General features: G+C 36.3%; 1 protein-coding gene and 1 long non-coding RNA gene across 16 annotated transcripts in view; one reads left to right on the forward strand and one right to left on the reverse strand.

Annotated features, from left to right (window-relative positions):
* Window positions 1–17,010, forward strand: part of LOC129049645 (RING finger protein 17) — a 119,744-nt gene that overhangs the window by 17,505 nt on the left and 85,229 nt on the right. For 14 of the 15 annotated variants that reach the window (XR_008512876.2, XR_008512875.2, XR_008512877.2 and 11 more), the window contains 6 exons: window positions 2,076–2,176; window positions 10,151–10,322; window positions 11,507–11,583; window positions 11,857–11,931; window positions 15,242–15,546; window positions 16,361–16,450. Coding sequence is in view for 10 of the 15 variants with exons in the window: in XM_054529460.2 (XP_054385435.1) it covers window positions 2,076–2,176; window positions 10,151–10,322; window positions 11,507–11,583; window positions 11,857–11,931; window positions 15,242–15,546; window positions 16,361–16,450 (820 nt within the window). In the remaining 5 variants the exon portion in view is untranslated. Of the gene's footprint in view, window positions 1–2,075; window positions 2,177–10,150; window positions 10,323–11,506; window positions 11,584–11,856; window positions 11,932–13,835; window positions 13,979–15,241; window positions 15,547–16,360; window positions 16,451–17,010 lie in introns of those variants that run through there. The other variant, XM_054529465.2, reaches the window with a different exon arrangement.
* LOC129049656 (uncharacterized) lies at window positions 6–1,310 on the reverse strand. Its single transcript, XR_008512893.1, has 3 exons — window positions 1,250–1,310; window positions 987–1,108; window positions 6–364 (listed from the first exon to the last, which is right to left on the reverse strand). It is a non-coding gene; the product is annotated as an uncharacterized LOC129049656 (long non-coding RNA).

The following is a 17,010-nucleotide window of genomic DNA, read 5'->3' on the forward strand; positions in this document are numbered from 1 at the left end:
TATCATGAAGTGAAGCATGTCCTCTTTAATTGTGTACATTTGGAGATGTTACCACTGAGGTTAGAGCTTAGCACTGAGTTATTAAGCATGATAATCTAAAAAAGAATGGAAAACTTTTCCCATGGGCTGCCAAGATTGGTCTTGTAACATTGTTGTGCTAGGAACTTAATAAAATTCCAGCTTTAATAAGGAACCATGACTTCTACTTGCTGTGAGCTGAATTTTGTCTCAGAAGCATTGCAGATTATCTTTTCAACACTTGCTCATTGTTTGGCTGTATCCCCCTTAGGGAGTCTCTTTCTTCCTGCTCCACTTTCCGAAAGAGACTCTCTCATTTGGTGACACAAAACAAGTTCTTCAGCACCTAGCAATAAAATTTACAATTAAGGAGTTCAAAAGGTTATAGCTGATTATGTTGTGGCTGCTTTTTTGCATAGAAGGACAGGACATTTTTGATTGGCTAAGGGTCACTATCAAAAGTCATTTCTCAAGAGGAATGAGAAATACGATAAAAGTAATAAGATAGAAGAGTTATGAGAGGAAAAAAACAACATTGAGAGAAAAGGGGAAAAAATAATGTCACCTGTGATCAGCAATAATTAGTACCAGATATAGTGGAGAAGAGCAAATCAGTGGTAAATTAACTGGAGGTTAGGACTTCAGTATCTGAATTTGGGATAGTGGGGACACAATCCAACTAAAAACAGAGTGTTCTCTAGCCCTCAGTATTCGTGTCCTTCTCAATGCAAGATACATTCACCCCATCCTGACATCCCCAAAAGTTTAACCCATTCCAGCATCAATTGTAAATATTAAAATCTCACCTTCTGGGCAGGCTCACTTGGTCGTGCCTATGATCCCAGCACTTTGGGACGCCAAGGCAGGTGGATCACTTGAGGTCAGGAGTTCAAAACCAGCCTTGTCAACATGGCTAAACCCCATCTCTATTAAAAATTCAAAAGTTAGCTGGGCATGGTGGCACCCACCTGTAGTTCCAGCTGCTGGGGAGGCTGAGGCATGAGAATTGCTTGAACCCGGGAGACGGAGGTTGCAGTGAGCCAAGGTCGTGCCACTGTACTTCAGGCTGGTTGATGGAGTAAAACTCCGTCTCCAAAAAAAAAATTTTTTTAATTAATAAAAATTAAAATCTCACCTTCTAAGTTAGGTGTGGGTGAAGACTCGATATACGATTCATCCTAGGGCAAAATTCATTTCCACTATGAGCCTGTGAAACGAGACAAGAACTTACTTGCTTCTAAAATACATCGGTGAAACAGGAATATAAGATAGACATTCCACATTCCCATTCTAAATTGGAAGAATCAGAAGGAAAGAAGGGGTCATGGATCTAAGCAACAGTACTTAAAACTTCAAAAATACTAAGATTGTGTAATACTTAACATTTTAATTCTAAGTTTCTAAGGTTTCTAAGGTTTATTTTTTAATCCATGGGGTCCTATCAAAGAGAAATTCAGCTACTTAAAATGACTTGTTTCCTGTAATGATGACAAGAAAAAAACTTAGTACACTCATCAGTGGATTTTTTTTAGGTCTTGTTGCCATATTATCAGTAGAAAATGCCAGTAAGGCCAGGTGTGGTGGCTCATGCCTGTAATCCCAGTGCTTTGGGAGGCCAAGGCAGGAGGATCACTTGAGGCCAGGAGTTTGAGACCAGCCGGGGCAACATAATGAGACCTTGTTCCTCCCCACTGCCAAAAAAAAAATTAGCTGGACATGGGGCTACGTGCCTGTAGTCATTGCTACTCAGGAGGCCAAGGCAGGAGGATCCCTTGAGCCCAGGAGTTCAAGGTTACAGTGAGCTATGCTCAGCCTACTGCACTTCAGCCTGGGTAACCAAGTGAGACCCTGTCTCAGTAAAACAAAAAGATATGGTCTTGCTCACAGATAGTAAAACTTAAAGTTGAACCTTGTGACTTATTCTGTTTATATTATTATCATCTCATTACCTCTTGTGTTATTTTGAAGAGTCTAGAAAGTACCTTTTACTTTCAAAATTCTACAACTTCTACAAAATAAAAATTCCCAAATTAAGTTTTTGTCTTGTTTTTTTCCAGGCACTTGAACACATGCAGAAGCAAACGATAGAGGAGAGAGAAAGAGTTATAGAAGTTGTGGAGAAACAGTTTGACCAACTTTTGGCTTTTTTTGATTCCAGGTTAGCAACTTAAAAATATGGACTCAGTGAAACTGAAGTTTCTAACACTAATTTGTCATTGTATTCCTTTGTTTAGAATGAAGTAATGGGTAACTTTTAAACAAGTTTGGAAGTTTGTAGTCCCTACAGACTGATCTTTAGAACTTCAAAATGAAAAATAATGTGTAAGCTTTTAAAAATTTTGGCTATTTACCTTCTGGTGTTGAAGCTAAGGGTGGTTTGTTTGAGACAGGGTCTTGCTCTGTTGCCCAGGCTGGGGTGCAATGCTGTCATAATAGCTCACTGCAGCCTCAAACTCCTGGGCTGAAGTGATCCTCCCACCTCAGCCTTCAAAGTAGCTGGAACTACAGGCCCACACCACTACATCCAGCTAATTTTGTGTTTTTTTTGTTGTTGTTGTTGTTTTTTGTTTTCCGAGATAAGGGTCTCCCTCACTACATTGTCCATGCTGTTCCCAAACTCCTGGCCTCAAGAGATCATCCTGCCTCAGCCTCCTAAAGTGCTGGGATTACAGGTATACATAACCGTGCCCAGCTGAAGCTGTTAACTGTTAAAGTAAACAAGCTTGAGCCAGGTGTGGTGGCTTACACCTGTAGGATTACATGGTGATCATCCTGTCTAAGCTCACTTTGGGAGGCTGAGATGGGAGGATCTTTTGAGCTCAGGAGTTTGAGACCAGTCTGGGCAACACAGCGAGACTCCATCTGTACAAAAAAAAAAAAAAAAAAAAATCAACCAGGCATTGTGTGCATTTCTGTAGTCCCAGCTATGTGGGAAGCTGAGGTGGGAGGATTGCTTGAGCCCAAGGGATCAAGGCTGCAGTGAGTGGGGATCCTGCCGATACACTCCAGCCTGAATGACAAAGCAAGACCCCCATCTCAAAAAAGTAAATAAGCTTCTTACTTAAAGCAGTTAGCACAGAAAAAGATTTTCCTAACCTAAATTATGTTGTGGAATTCCATATACTTGGGAAAATACATAATTTTTTATACATAGTTTTGCCATTTAGTCATGTGCTTTTTTGCAACAGAGCAGAAGCCTAATAGGCATTGCTAAATACCTTTAACTATTATATATTCGTCACCTATTTAGAAAGCCATTTGACATATATTATCTTTGCTCACATGACGGAGGTACAATAGATATTCCCTCCATTATGCATTTCAAGAAACAAGCTCTTAAAAATTGTAACATGGTCAAGGTAATATATTTAGTAATGCCACTTGTCCATTTGACTCTTAAATCAGTGCTTTTAAAAAAATTTCCTGGCCGGGTGCAGTGGCTCACACCTGTAATCCCAGCACTTTGGGAGGTCGAGGCAGGCAGATCACCTGAGGTCAGGAGTTCGAGACCAGCCCCTGCTCAACATGGCAAAACCCTGTCTCTACTAAAAATACAAAAAATTAGCCAGGCGTGGTGGCGGGCACCTGTAATCCCAGCTACTCGGGAGGCTGAGGCAGGAGAATTGCTTGAACTCGGGAGGCAGAGGTTGCAGTGAGCCAAGATTGCACCACTGCACTCCAGCCTGGGCGACAAGAACGAAACTCCGTCTCAAAAACAAACAAACAAAAATTCCAAAGGATGCCTGGAACATAGGCTGAATCTATGAATGAATTTGTTTATGCTCTATTCTCCATGTTGGTCCTATCTCACATTTGGTCTTTAATTATAACATTCAAGTAATAGGTCATGTGCATGAGTTTATTTTGTTATACCAGTCAAATATACAGTACACAAATTACCTTTTAACCATGTCTTTTTTTTTTTTCTTGGAAAGGTAATTGTATTTTTTTCCATTTAAGTGTTCTTAAGCATACAGTTTAGTGGTATGTGATAATTCTGTTTAACTTTTTTTTTTTTTTTTTTTTTTTTGAGACGGAATCTCACTCTGTCACCCAGGCTAGAGTGCAGTGACGTGATCTTGGCTCACTGCAACCTCTGCCTCCCAGGTTCAGGGGATTCTCCTGCCTCAGCCTCCCTAGCAGCTGGGACTACAGGCATGTGCCACCACGCTGGCTAATTTTTTTGTATTTTCAGTAGAGATGGGGTTTTACCATGTTAGGCAGGATAGTCTGGATCTCCTGACCTCATGATCCACCTGCCTTGGCCTCCCAAAGTGCTGGGATTACAGACGTGAGCCACTGCACCCGGCCTTTTTTTTTTTAAAATACTGATTCTAGCTCTGTCACCCAGGCTGGAGTACAGTGGCGCAACCTTAGACTCCCAGGCTCAAGAGATCCTCCCACCTTAGACTCCAGAGTACCTGGGACTAAAGGCACATACCACCACACCTGTCTAATTTTTGATTTTTTGTAGAGATGAGGTCTTGCTGTGTTGCCAGGACTGGTCTCAAACTCTTGGGCTCAAGCCATCCTCCCACCTCGGTCTTCCAAATCACTGGGATTATAGGCGTCAACCACTGTGCCTGGCCTATGTTTAACTTTTTAAGGAACTGCCAAACTGATTTCCACAGTGGTTGTATATACCATTTTACTTTCCCACCAGCAATACACAAGGGTTGTAATTTCTGTACACCCTTACCAACACTTATTTTTTGTTGTTTTCTTTTTTGATGGTAGCCATTCTAATGAGTGTGAAATGGAATATCATTATGGCCTGGTTTGTATTTTCCTAATGACTGGTAATGTGCATCGTTTCATGTGCTTATCAGCCATTTGTATGTCTTTGATGAGGTATTCATTCAAGCTCTTTGCTCATTTTTGAATTGGATCATTTACTTTGTTGCTATTGGGTTATAGCAATTCTTTGTATATTTTGAATATTAAATTTTTGTCTATATGACTTACAAATATTTTCTCCCATTTGTAAGTTGTCTTTTCACTCTCTCGATAGTGTCCTTTGATCCACAAAAGTTTTTAATTTTATGAAGTCCAGTTTATTTTTTCTTTTGTTGCTTGTGCTTTTGGTGTCATATTCAAGATATCACTGCCAAATCTAACATCATGATGCCTTTTCCCTGTGTTTTCTTTTAAGAGTTTTATAGTTCTTACATTTAGATCTTTGATCCATCTTTAGTTAATTTTTGTATATGGTATAAGGTGAGGATCCAACTTCATCCTTTTGAAATGGATATCCAGTTTTCCCAGCACTATTTGTTGAAAAGATTGTCCTTTCCCCCACTGAATGTTCTTGGCACCCTTGTCAAAAATGAGCTCACCATATATGTGAAGGATTATTTCTGGGATTTCTGTTTTATTCTGTTGTTCTGTATGTCTTTCCTTATGCTAGTACCATGCTGTTTTGATTACTATTGTTTTGTAGTAAGTTTTAAAATCAGAATGTGTGAGTCATACAACTTTGTTCCTTTTCAAGATTGTTTCTCAGGGTCTCTTAAGATTTCATAGGACTTTTAAGATGGACTTTTCAATTTTCACAAAAAAAAGTCATTGAGATTTTGTTAGGGATTGCATTGAATTGTAGATCACTTTGTGCAGTATTGACATATTAACAATATTAAGTGTTTCAATCTATGCACATGGGATGTCTTCTCATTTTTTGTGTCTTAATTTCTTTCAGCAATTTCATATACAAGTCTTTCACCTCCTTTGTTTATTCTTATTTCTTTTGATGCTATTGTAAAAGGGATTATTTCCTTAATTTTCTTTTGGGATTATTCATTGTTACTGTGTAGAAACACACCTTATTTTTATATGTTGATTTTTGTGTCCTACTTTTTTGCTGAGTGCATTTATTAGCTTCAGTATTTTATGGCATCTTTAGGGTTTTCTACATGTATGATCATGTCATCTGCAAATAAAATATTTTACTTCCTACAGAAAGATGATTTTACTTCTTCCTTTCCAATTTGAATACCTTATTTCTTTTTCTTGTCTAATCGCTTTGGCTAGAACTTTCATTACTGTGTTGCACAGAAGTAGCAAAAGCAGGTATGTCTTGTGCCTCATGTTATAAGAAAAGCTTTCAGTCTTCACCATTGAGTATCATGTTCACTATGGGTTTTTCCATATAGGGTCTTTGTTATAGTGAGGTAGTCATCTTCTAGTTTGAGTGGTTTTATCATGAAATTGTGTTGAATTATGTCAGGTCCTTTTTCTGCATCAATTGAGACAACCACTTGGGCTTTTTTCTTTTTTCTGTTAATGTGGTGTGTTACATTAATCACATGTTAATGTTTGTATGTTGAACTATTCTTGCTTTCCAGGAATAAATCCCACTTGGTCATGGTGTATAATTCTCTTACTAAGCTGTTGAATTTGGTTTGCTAGTTCGTCTGAGGACTTTCTATCAATAGTTATAAATGATACTGGTCAACAGTTTTCTTTGGTGTCTTTGTGTGGTTTTGGTATTGGTAGTTTTGGCCTCATAGAGTGAGTTAGGGAACATTTCTGCCTTTCAAGTATTTTGGAAGAGTTTGAGGAGGATTGGTGTTGATTATTACATGTTTGGTTCAATTTACCAGTAAAGCTGTCTGGTCCAAGGCTAAACTTTGTTGGGAGGTTTTTTGATGACTCATTCTATCTCCTTAGTCATAGTCTGTACAGATTTTTTAATACTTTTATGAGTCAGTTGTGATAGGTTATGTGTTCCTGGAAATTTGTCTGTTTCACCTAGTTATATAATTTGTGTACAGTTGTTCATGATAGCCTTTTAATCCTTTTTATTTGTGTAAAATTGATAGTAATGTACCCGGTTTATTTCTGATTATAGTAATTTGATTCTTTTTTTTTTTTTTTTTTGAGATGGAGTCTCGCTCTGTCAGGCTGGAGTGCTGTGGCGCGACCTCAGCTCACCAGAACCTCTGTCTCCCGGGTTCAAGTGATTCTCCTGCCTCAGCCTCCTGAGTAGCTGGGACTACAGGCACCTGCCACCTGCCCAGCTAATTTTTTTTTGTATTTTTTAGTAGAGATGGGGTTTCACTGTGTTAGCCAGGATGGTCTCGATCTCCTGACCTTGTGATTCATCTGCCTCGGCCTCCCAAAGTGCTGGGATTACAGGCGTGAGCCATGACGCCTGGCCTGATTCTCTTTTCTTAGTGTGACTATAGGTTTAATTCTAATCTTGAAGTCAAACTTTTGCTTTCATTTTTCTTGGTTGTATATTTATCTCTTCTCTTCTCCTTTATTTCCTTCCTTCTGCTTTGAGTTTAGTTTGGTCTTTTTCTAGTTACTTATGGTATATAGTTAGGTTGTTCATTTGCAAGCTCCTTTTTAAATGTGAGTATTTACAGCTATAAATTTCCCTCAGCATTGCTTTCATTGCATCCCATAAATTTTGTGTTCTTGCTTCATTTGCCCCAGATAATTTCCTAATTTCCCTTGTGATTTATTCTTTGACCCATTGGGATTTAGGAGTATATTGTTTAATTTTTACATGTTTATGAATCTTCTGGGGTTTTTTTCCTGTTATTTCTAGGTCATTCCATTGTAGTCAGAAAAGATACCTTGCAGGATTTCAATCTTTAAGTTTATTAAGACTTACTAATAAATGTTAATGAACATTAAACATTAGTCAGCATGGTCTTAACATATGTTCTGTCTCAAAATGTTACACGCACACTTAAGAAAAATGTTTATCTTCATGTTGTTGGGTATAGTGTCCTAAATATGTCTGTTGGGTGCAATCAGTCTGTAGTGTTGTCCAAGTAATTTATTGCTTTATTGATTCTGCACTGGTTGTTTTATCCATTATTGAAAGGGAGATATTGAAGTCTCTAATTATTATTGTAGACATGTCTGTTTTTCCCTTTAATTCTGCAAATGTTTGCTTTATATGTTTTGGGTTCTAATGTTGGTACATATATGCTTATAATTGTTACATTAAAGTCTATTTTGCCTAAAATTAGTGGAACCACCCCAGCTTTTTAAATTATTGGCGTGTATTATCTTTTTCCATCCTTTCATTTTCAACCTCTATATGTCTTTAGACCTAAAGTGAAATTTTTGTGGCAGCATATAGTTGGGTCATATTTTTAATCCATTTTTCAGATTTGTGCCTTTGGATTAGAAAGTTTAATTTATTTACACTTAAAATACTGATAAGGAAGGATTTTTGCCATTTGGTTTGTTTTCTATGTGTTTTATGGCTTATTTGTTGTTGCTTATTTCCTTCATTACTGCCTTTCTTTGTGTTTACTTGATTTTTTTCTTTTGTAGTCACAAATTTTGATTCCTTTCTCATTTCTTTTTGTGCATAGTCTATAAATAGTTTTTATAGTTACCCATAAGGATTACATATAACATTCTGAAGTTATAACAATCTGTTTTGAGTAGACAGCTTAACTTTAGTTGCATGTAAAACCTCTACTGCTTTACGAATATGCCCCCCTTTATTTTTTCGATGTCACAAATTACATTCCTCTATATTGTATACCCGTTAAGATAGATTGATATTTTACGTATTTGTCCTTTAAATTCTGTAGAAAATAAAAAGTAGAATTATAAATGAAAATTACACTAATATTGGTTTTTATGTTTACCCATGTATTTACCTTTACCAGAGATATTTTTATCATTGTATGGCTTTGAGTTACTGCATAGCCTTCTTTCACATTAACGTGAAGGACTTTCATTGGCATTTCTTATAGGGAAAGTCTACTGGTAATGAACTCCCTCAGCTTTTGTTTATCTGGGGATATTTTAATTTCTCCTTCACTTTTGAAGAATACTTTGACAGCTTTTTTTCTTTTGGTGCTGTAAATATACATTGCCTTTGGGCCTCCAAGGTTTCTGCTGAGAAATTTGCGGATAATATTATTGAGGATCCCTCGTACTTGACAAATTGCATTTTTCTTGCAGCTTTCAGGATTCTCTTTGTCCTTCAGCAGTTGGAGTTCCTTGAGCTCTTAGATTTATAGATTGATGTCTCATCAAATTTTGGAAGTTTTTTTGCCATTATTTCTTCAAATAATTTCTGTCTCTTTGTCCCTCTCTTCTCCTGTGATTCCTATAATGCATGCATTAGTCTGCTTGATAGTGACTCACAAGTACCTTAGACTCTGTTCACTTCTCTTCATTGTTGTTTTTATTTTTTTCAGGCTTCATTATTTTAATTGTCCTATATTCAAGTTGGCTTGTTCTTTCCTTCTGCCTTTCCAAATCTACAGTAGAACCTTTGGTGGATTTTTAAAATTACAATTACTGTATTTTTCAATACAATCTATAGAATTTCTGTTTGGCTATTTTATATAATTTCTCTATGTTGATATTATCATTTTGTCCCCTAGATCATTTTTCTGATTATTCTCTATTTCTTTGTCCATATTTTCCTTTAGCTCTTTAAGCATATTTAAGACAGTTGTTTTAAGCCTATTGAGTCCAACGCCTGTGCTTCTTTGAGAACTGTTTTTACTATTCTGTTTTCTTCCTTTGAATGGGTCATGTTTTTCTGTTCCTTTGTGTGCCTTGTGGTATTTTTGTTGAAATTGGGCATTTGAGAAAATAGCTACCTTCCCCTGTCTTTGCAGACTGGCTCTTGATGTAACAGTCCTTCACTGAGTGGTTGTGTGTGCCCTGAGCTTTGAGATCAGCCTGAGGTCAGGCTTAAGATCTTCTCAGATGTTTTCTGAGCGTGCATCTTGCCTGGGCCTCAGTGTGGCTTTTTCAATTCCCCTGTATATATAACTGCTTTTATATGCCTTAATGTCCTAAAGAGTCTGAGCTCAGATTCTCCTCCAGGCCTTAGATGGTCTATTGTATGTCTCTACTTATAATCTCCTGCCTTCCACAAAATTTGCTTTTCTCTAATTATGTATACATAGCTTTTAACTATAATACATTTCAGTTCAATTTAATGCCTCATTTACCATGTTATATGTTAATTTTATCAACAAGTGAAAGTACCCTTTCAGATACAGTTCAGTTATTGTTTGCCTCACTTAACCATATTATGTAAAATTCGTCAACTACTGAACTTACTCTTCAAGATACTATACATATACTTTTTCTGTAAGTATTTATGAAATACTGCAAAATAACTTTGAAATCTTAAATGAAGGAAAAAGAACCTGTGTGAAGAATTTGCAAGAACTACTGATGATTATCTATCAAATTTAATAGAGGCTAAAAGCTACATTGAAGAGAAAAAAAATAATTTGAATGCAGCTATGAACATAGCAAGAGCATTACAATTATCACCTTCTCTAAGAACATACTGTGACCTGAATCAGGTAATTTAATAGTTCACAATGTGAGTTATTTCTGTGGTAGCTTATTTTACATGCTTTGGAATATATTTAAGACAAGAATTTGTTTTTCAGATTATCCTAACCTATATTGTTATTTAGAATTCTAAATTGATGACAATATAGGTTAGGATAATCTAAGTTATAATAAGATAATGTTTGAAATCTAAGACATTGTAAAATTTATATGACCTTTTGTTATTTTTGACCAGTTAGGGAAATGGTGCAATTAAGTCTTTGTAACACTTGATCTGAGAGCAAGTAAGGTGACATTGAGGTGAAAGTTTAGGTTTTCTAGGACACCTGATTAAAAAAATGAGGACAAATAAGGGTAGCAAACTGAATAGGACTCTATTTTGTTCACATAAACAATTTAGGTATGGCTGTCAACTCTTAATGTTAAAATTTAATTCAAAATCCTAGTCAAATTTTTCTCTTCCAGTTCCCTTCCAAATTGTGCAAGTCAAGAGACAGCTTCGGCCATCTCCTGTCATCTAATCATGTGCCTAAGGGGCAGAATTGGGCAAAAAAAAAAAAGTTTCTTATACTTTGACAGGAAGAGATTAATCACAGATCTTTGCTGACTTCTGCCTCACTCCCTAAGGGTATAGATCTTGCTTTAGTCATCTTTGAATCTTCAGGATCTCACTTCCTGTGGATAATCAGATGTATAGAAGAGAAGCCATTAGTTTACCTGCCTCCAAAGTCTCTAACGTTAAATGAAGGGAGAATTTGCCATGACCCTACTTGGCTAGGTGTCCCAGGCTTTAGTTCTAAAACAATAATAGTTGTTTCCTATGTATTACACGTGCGACACTAGGTGATGAAAAAATGATAAAATTTGGTCTTTATCCTAGTTAATCTAGCTAAGAAAATAGGGCAAAAAGGGAGAAAACTCTTGAAGATAGCAACACAGTTGCAAAATGAATCTGATCGAGTTTTCTCTGATCATGTAGCTCTATCCTATTTCTTAGTGTCTATTGTTACCTTTTATACATATGTCCAAAAGTCATAAACACTTATTTGTATCCCTTTGAGTGCCCCAAATTGAGCCTGAATGCATTAATTAATGAAATACCTAAAAGATACAATTTTCTTTCTAAAATCTTACTGTTCAGCAATATTTGTGACAAGATTCACACATGAATGATTTTTTTTTTAAATTCTAGATTATCCGGACTTTGCAGTTAACTTCAGATAGTGAATTAGCACAAGTTAGTTCTCCACAACTAAGGAACCCTCCCAGGTGAGTAAGTCATAGTTCAGGAGACCATAACAAGTATAAAGATGTGCTGGAACTTAAATGTATTAAAATAGCAAGTAATAATAAATTGAAATTTTGGGTCACAAATGTTTACTAAGTTAGCAACCAAATTAAGATAAGTGTAATTTGTGCTAACTTAGAAAGTTATTTAAATGTTTCCTTTTCAATTCATTAATGTCAGCAACTGATTTTTGTTTGGAGAACATGATACATTTGTATCAGAACATTTATGTATATGTTAATGTTTTATTATAGGTTGAGTGTGAATTGCAGTGAGATCATCTGTATGTTCAACAATATGGGAAAGATTGAATTTGGGGACTCAACAAAGTAAGTATTTATAAGCATGGTAACATGCCATTAGTGTCTGAAAGTACCTACATTATCTGAGAGACAGAAGAATTGATGTTTAGTGTAATTCAAAAGCTGAAAAATAAAGGGCAAAATAGTTTCTATGGTTAAATTCTACATATAATGTTTTTTAAAAGGCCTAGAAGAGATCAGTATTCAGCAATATACATGTCGAAGATATCTTTGAGATTGATTCAGTCAGCAAGCATTGAACACTGCTAGGCACTAACACCCTAGATATTGAGATAAATGTCCGAGAAATTACAATAAGTAGAGGAAGAAGGACATGCAAACAATAAAATGCATAATTGCTAGGGTAACGTATGCAGAATTTACCTGAGGTGCAAAGCAAGGGAATGATCAGTTCTTCCTGGGGTAACAGGACTTGGAAAGATTTTTTTTTCCCCTTATCTATTAAAATTAAGTAGCAAGTAGTAAGGAGAAAAAGGAAGTATGCATCTTATAGGCAGTGAATATATGGGCAGTGAATTAGCATGCTAGGTTCAGGGAATGGTGTATATAATTCCATTCTCTGTGTCCCCAAGGATACATAGATGCTAAGTCCTAAAGACTTTGTATGCTGTCTGATGATGTTTGAACCTTATGATCCATGCTGTCCAGTATGGTAGCCACTAATCACATGTAGCTATTTAAATTTAAACATAAATTAATTAAATTTATATTTAATTATATAATTATTTATATTATATAATTATTTAATTATATAATTAAAATTATATTTAATAGAATTAAAATCCAGTTCCTCAGTTCCATTAGCCCACATTTCAAGTGCTCAGTAGCCACATGTCGTTAGTGACTACCTGTCTTATTCTATTTGTGCTGCTATAACAAAGTTTAAAAAGAACAGATGTTGTTTATTCTTCTGTAATTCATAAAGAACAGGTGTTTATTTGCTTGCAGTTCTGGCAGCTGAGAAGCCCAAGATCATAATGCTGGCAGATTTGGTTTCTGGTGAGGGCCCTGATCTCTGCTTTAAGATAGCACTTCGAATGCTGTGTCCTCACATGGCATAAAGCATGGAAGAGCATAAAAGGGACAAATAACTATCTTCACACGGTGGAAGAACAGAAGAGCAAAAAAGGGCGTAAGCTAGTTCCCTCCAGACTTGTTGTAAGGCACAAATCCATTCATGAGGGCAGAGCCCTCATTACTTGATCATTAATTTCCCCAAAGGCCCCACCTCTTAATGTCACCACAATGGGAATTAAGTTTCAACATGAATTTTGAAACATTTAGACCAAAGCACTGCTATATTAGACAATGCGGCATATTTCTATTATCACCAGAAGTTCTGTTGTACAGTATAGTTCTAAGGAGTAGAAAGCCACTAAAAGGTTTTAAGCATGAAAGTAAAAATGATTAGATTACATTTTTTAGGGATAATTTTGGTGGCCATTTGGGGGATTATTTGGCGTTAAGAGGATGACAGTGAAGGCTGAAGGATCACTTAGGCCATCATATCAGTAAACTCAGCAACTCATGAGAACTAAAACTTAACTAATAGCACTGGATAGGGACTGAGAATAGATATGACAAATGCAAAATAGGGAAAATTAATACAACTGAGTAATGCTTGAACGTGAGGCATGAGGAAAAGGGAAGCATCATCAATGGTTTGTTACACTTTGGTGACTAAGTTGATGGATTGTGGTATTATTCATCAAGATTAGGAATACAGGAAGCAAAGTAAGTTGGGAGGGGGAAGATAGTATGTTGAGTACTTACTGTTTATCAGCTTTCTGGAGAGAAATGTGTACAGCTTAATTGGATATGAATGCTGAAACTTAAGAGATCTTGGTCTTGATTCTGGGTTTAGGAGTAATCAGAATATAGATGTAGAAACCACCAAAAGAGAAATAAGTTCTTTCATTGTAGGTGGATTGTCTCCAATGGAAATGGTCTCCCGAGAAAAGCAACACATTTGTTACCTTAGGGAACAAATTAGTCTGGCTCACAGTATTACCATTTCAGAAGCACATAGGATGATGTATATACTCTAAGCCAGGTAAATTCATATAAGCCAAGGTCACAAAACTGATGTGTAGTCAAAATGCCAATTTGTTAACTTAATGGATAAATATAATTGTAAACAGGGACTAGAACTGAGGAGCTAACTTGTCAGAAGTTACTTTTTTGGTAATCTTTTTTGAATAAAGGGAATAAAATTAATCAAATAGGTTAACAGAATTAGGCTAAGATAGCTGATTATATTCCTCTCCATCAGAGGGAAGACCTTGCCAGAGGAAGTGGAATACCAGTCCTTTGGCTCAGTCATCTTTCTCCATGCTTGGGAGAGCCCTGCCCCATATTTGCTGCTGTGACTTGACTTTATGCTTACATGGATAATCAACAACCTTTGCAATCAATGTTGTTTTTGACATTTTCACAACTTGAATATGGTTACTATCAGCATTTCTAAGACACTAAAAACTATTCTGCCTCTTTAAGCATCTGTACTGATCTTCTACTTTAAATTTAACTCTGAGAGCTGCCTTTTAAATTTTTTCCTAGTATAACCTGCATGTACTGATTACAAATGGTAGTTAAACCATGGGTTTGCACAGTAAAAGCAGGTATTCAAACAGGTCAAGGACAGTACCCTGGAAGGATACTAAAATTTAAAGCAGGGAAAGGGTAATTTGTAAAAAAAACTTGAGAAGGAGCAGACGGAAGTTGAAGGAGAACAGAAGTGGTGTTGTATAAGTCAAAGCAGAGGTTTATGACACTGGAGCTGATTAATAATGTTGCATGTCTCAGATCTAATAAGAATTGTTATGAAAAGAGATATTTAGATTGCAAGGTCGTGTACATATGTATGACTGTCAGGTGTTTGGACTTCAACATATATCAATTTTACTTAGTTAAATGTATGTCCTCTGGTGGAAGAGGCAGATAAAGATGCATCATTGCTAAGTCCAGTTGGCTTTGTTGGTCGTTATTTCCACAGTGGCTTCTTAAACAGTGATCTGTGAAGAAGCTAAATCCGTCATGGAATAACTAAAATATAAAGTTCATGAAACCCAATCTTATCTCATTGTAAAATTTCTATACTTGTAGATTTGATAGCCTAAAAACTGTCTGGATATGTGGAGAAAATAGAAAAATATGGAGTAGAATGGATAAGTAACTGGCAGTGGGTTAGTGGCTATTGAATAATCATGCCCAAAAGATTCAGATTAATGGCCATGGTGGGAGTTTCTAGTGACTTATTCATGGTTGTACCATATACCTCTGTATTCATAGCTTATATCTGTGTATTTTTAAACAGATGTTATCCCCAAGAAAATGAAATTAGACAGAATGTTCAAAAGAAATATAATAACAAAAAGGGACTTTCTTGTTACGATACATACCCACGACTAGAAAAGAAAAAGGTTGACATGTCTGTCCTAACCAATGAAGCACCACCACCTCCTTTGCAACCTGAGACAAATGATATACATTTAGAAGCAAAAAACTTCCAGCCACAGAAAGACGTTGCAACAGCATCCCCTAAAACCATTGCTGTGTTACCTCAGATGGGATCTAGCCCTGATGTGATAATTGAAGAAATTATTGAAGACAACATGGAAAGTAAGTAAAAATGTAGAAGCAGAGGGGAAAGATCTTGTATCTGTAATTAGACACAGTTGGTACCTTTTTCGTCCATGCATTTAACAGAAATATAATTGCTGTTATAATCTTACTCCTCATTATGAGTTAAAACCTGTTCATTCCCTGCCCCTACTCTCACATTTTCCAGAGTTAGGATAATTTTTATTGTTAATGCAGTAATATAGCTAACCTCTGAGGTATAAATTAATATCTGGTTTAATTAGGGTATTGTGAGTTTTTTAGTGTTCTCACATATAAGCCTTATATAAAAGATATAAATAACTGAGAGAGATGTGATTTGTGGACATAGTTTTATTACTTTCTTTGAATTAAGAACATTTTCTCTTCAATCTTTGTTGTGAGGTTTATATAAACTATCATGATTATAATGTTATCTATTTTATAACATTTAAATATATCACAGTTGTATTTGATTAGATTTCTAATGTCAGTATTCTTTCCATTAACATGGAGTGAGATACTACACTATGTAGTTTTATACTAATAGTCTCCTTTAAGACCATTTTTCAAGATCAGCTTTTATTTTCCCCCACCCGTTGTCTATTTTATTGGTTGACTCTCCAGAATTACAATTTAGAAAAGGACACACTTCTTTCCACTGTATTATCATTGATGTTTCAATTACTTAAGATACCTGTAATAACTTTATTCATTGATACAAGGGGTGTTGCCATTCCAGTGTTTTGCCAATTTCAGTACAGCTTTTTAAAAACTAGCATGTCATTGTTAACATAGTTAGTACAAGTTGTCTTTATTTCTTATTTTGATGAAGCATGCGGCACAGATGATCTTGGGGAGACACCTAGATATCCAAAAAAGCCTCTTCAGAAAAACTCATCTGTTCCTTTTGGATCAAAAGCAGGTACTGTAACAACTGTCTGAGCTTGATGTAGTGGAGTTTACTGTATGTGTAGTAAGTAACTCTTACCTAGTGTGAGGTAGTAAGTAAAGTGAATTTCACTGATAACTAAAATATATTACTTTCTAATGTTAAAAGTTTTAATTCTGGGGCCAGACACCATGGCTCACACCTGTAATCCCAGCACTTTGGGAGGCCGAGGCGGGTGGATGATTTGAGCTCAAGAGTTCAAAACCAGCCTGGGCAACATGGTGAAACCCTGTCTCTACAAAAAGTACAAAAACATAAGTGGGTGTGGTGGTGCGCAACTGTGGTCTCAGCTATTCAGGAGGCTGAGGTTGGAGGATCACTTGAGCCTGGGAGGCAGAGGTAGCAATGAGCTGAGATCCCACCACTGCACTCCACCCTGGGTAACAGTGAGACCTCTCATCTCAAATGAATGAATGAATGAATGTTTTGACCCTGGCAGAAATATTCCCCCCAATAAAAAAAATATTTTTTGAGACAGAGTCTTATTCTGTTGCCCAGGCTGGAATGCAGTGGCACGATCCTGGCTCACTGCA

Source organism: Pongo abelii, chromosome 14, assembly GCF_028885655.2.
Source record: "Pongo abelii isolate AG06213 chromosome 14, NHGRI_mPonAbe1-v2.0_pri, whole genome shotgun sequence".
Lineage (NCBI taxonomy): Eukaryota > Metazoa > Chordata > Mammalia > Primates > Hominidae > Pongo > Pongo abelii.